At 47.8% G+C, this 2,460-nt stretch overlaps 1 protein-coding gene across 1 annotated transcript; it reads right to left on the bottom strand.

Moving 5' to 3' along the window:
• Positions 1-295: 295 nt before the first annotated feature.
• Positions 296-2,176, bottom strand: LOC137649171 (zinc finger protein 782-like). Its single transcript, XM_068382159.1, has one exon. It carries the CDS (start codon positions 2,174-2,176, stop codon positions 296-298), a length of 1,881 nt encoding a protein of 626 aa, XP_068238260.1.
• Positions 2,177-2,460: the final 284 nt, after the last annotated feature.

Here is a 2,460-nt window from a genome sequence, read left to right as displayed (position 1 = left end):
TCTTCGTCAAATGTTTTTCCTCCCGTGTTTCCTGCCTATGTCGTCTCCGTCAAACGTTTTCCCTCCCGTGTTTCCTGCCTGTGTGGTCTTCGCCTAACGTTTTTCCTCCCGTGTTTCCTGCCTGTGTGGTCTTCGCCAAAAGTTTTTCTTCCTGTGTTTCCTGCATGTGTGGTCTTCGCCGAAGGTTTTTCTTCCCGTGTTTCCTGCCTCAGTGGTCTTCGCCAAAGGTTTTTCCTCCCGTGTTTCCTGAGTGTGTGGTCTTTGCCAAATGTTTTTCCTCCCATTTTTCCTGCCTTTATGGTCTTCGCCAAACGTTATTCCTCTCATGTTTCCTGCCTGTGTGGTCTTCGCCAATCGTTTTTCTTCCCGTGTTTCCTGCCTGTGTGGTCTTCGCCAAACGTTTTTCTTGCCGTGTTTCCTGCCTGTGTGGTCTTCGCCAATCGTTTTTCTTCCCGTGTTTCCTGCCTGTGTGGTCTTCGCCAATCGTTTTTCTTGCCGTGTTTCCTGCCTGTGTGGTCTTCGCCAATCGTTTTTCTTCCCGTGTTTCCTGCCTGTGTGGTCTTCGCCAAACGCTTTTCTTGCCGTGTTTCTTGCCTGTGTTGTCTTCGCCAAACGCCTTTCTTGCCGTGTTTCCTGCCTGTGTGGTCTTCGCCAAACGCCTTTCTTGCCGTGTTTCCTGCCTGTGTGGTCTTCGCCAAACGCCTTTCTTGCCGTGTTTCCTGACTGGGGAGTCTTCGCCAAACGCTTTTCTTGCCGTGTTTCCTGCCTGTGTGGTCTTCGCCAAATGTTTTTCTTGCCGTGTTTCCTGCCTGTGTGGTCTTCGCCAAACGCTTTTCTTGCCGTGTTTCCTGCCTGTGTGGTCTTCGCCAAATGTTTTTCTTGCCGTGTTTCCTGCCTGTGTGGTCTTCGCCAAAGGTTTTTCTTCCCGTGTTTCCTGCCTGTGTGGTCTTCGCCAAAGGTTTTTCTTCCCGTGTTTCCTGCCTGTGTGGTCTTCGCCAAAGGTTTTTCTTCCCGTGTTTCCTGCCTGTGTGGTCTTCGCCAAAGGTTTTTCTTCCCGCGTTTCCTGCCTGTGTGGTCTTCGCCAAATGTTTTTCTTGCCGTGTTTCCTGCCTGTGTGGTCTTCGCCAAAGGTTTTTCTTGCCGTGTTTCCTGCCTGTGTGGTCTTCGCCAAAGGTTTTTCTTTCCGTGTTTCCTGCCTGTGAGGTCTTCGCCAAAGGTTTTTCTTGCCGTGTTTCCTGCCTGTGTGGTCTTCGCCAAAGGTTTTTCTTGCCGTGTTTCCTGCCTGTGCGGTCTTCACCAAACGTTTTTCTTCCTGTGTTTCCTGCGTGTGTGGTCTTCGCCAAAGGTTTTTCTTGCCGTGTTTCCTGCGTGTATGGTCTTCGCCAAATGTTTTTCTTCCCGTGTTTCCTGCCTGTGTGGTCTTCGCCAAAGGTTTTCCTTCCCGTGTTTCCCGCTTGTGTGGTCTTTGCCAAACGTTTTTCTTCCTGTGTTTCCTGCTTGTGTGGTCTTCGCCAAACGTTTTTCTTCCCGTGTTTCCTGCGTGTGTTGTCTTCGCCAAAGGTTTTTCCTCCCGTGTTTCCTGCGTGTGTGGTCTTCGCCAAAGGTTTTCTTCTCGTGTTTCCTGCCTGTGTGGTCTTCGCCAAATGTTTTTCCTCCCGTGTTTCCTGCCTGTGTGGTCTTCGCCAAACGCTTTTCTTTCCATGTTTCCTGCCTGTGGGGTCTTCGCCAAACGTTTTCCTTTCCGTGTTTCCTGCCTGTGTGGTCTTCGCCAAACGTTTTTCCTCCCGTGTTTCCTGACTGTGGGGTCTTCGCCAAACGTTTTTCCTCCCGTGTTTCCTGACTGTGGGGTCTTCGCCAAACGTTTTTTTCTCCCGTGTTTCCTGCCTGTGTGGTCTACTTGAGGTTCGGAAATTATAGTCTTATTGAGTGTGAAGGTGTGTTTACATAGTCGAACGGTTTGTCGAACGCGGTTTGACAGACCACTGTTTGAAGTGATGTTGGAACGTGTGAAAGGGGTAATTTGGTTGTCGAATGGTTCGAAGAAAGTCTGTTCTAGCCTGAATTTTGTGGGTTGGGCTTCATTGTCCACAAACCTTATGCATTTGTGACTGACTCCACCTCTTCGAACCGTTTGACAAGCAGGTAGAACAACCGGGTTCGACGAACCGTTCGACATTGTAACCCCGTATTAGACCCCGTGGAAGGGGCAACTTCTTTCACCTCTGCTTTAATGTGAAGGCAAATGACTTAACTTTGTTATTATGTGTGCATTTGGAAATAAAAAAAAAAACGACTAAATTTTGAAGTTAGAAACCTTATTCTAGGATAATACAGTTTATCTATATAAATAAAAGTGTCTTAGATCGTTGATTTTATTCACTCCTAAATGTGCGAAAAGGGGATCTGTATTTGTTTTATATCCTGTTTTCATTCCAATGATAGAATTTATATACATACGTA

The sequence above is a fragment of the Palaemon carinicauda genome, chromosome 11 (genome assembly GCF_036898095.1).
Source record: "Palaemon carinicauda isolate YSFRI2023 chromosome 11, ASM3689809v2, whole genome shotgun sequence".
NCBI classification, from domain to species: Eukaryota; Metazoa; Arthropoda; class Malacostraca; order Decapoda; family Palaemonidae; genus Palaemon; species Palaemon carinicauda.
Note: the sequence above shows the minus strand (reverse complement) of the source record. Positions and strands in the feature narration are given on the sequence as shown.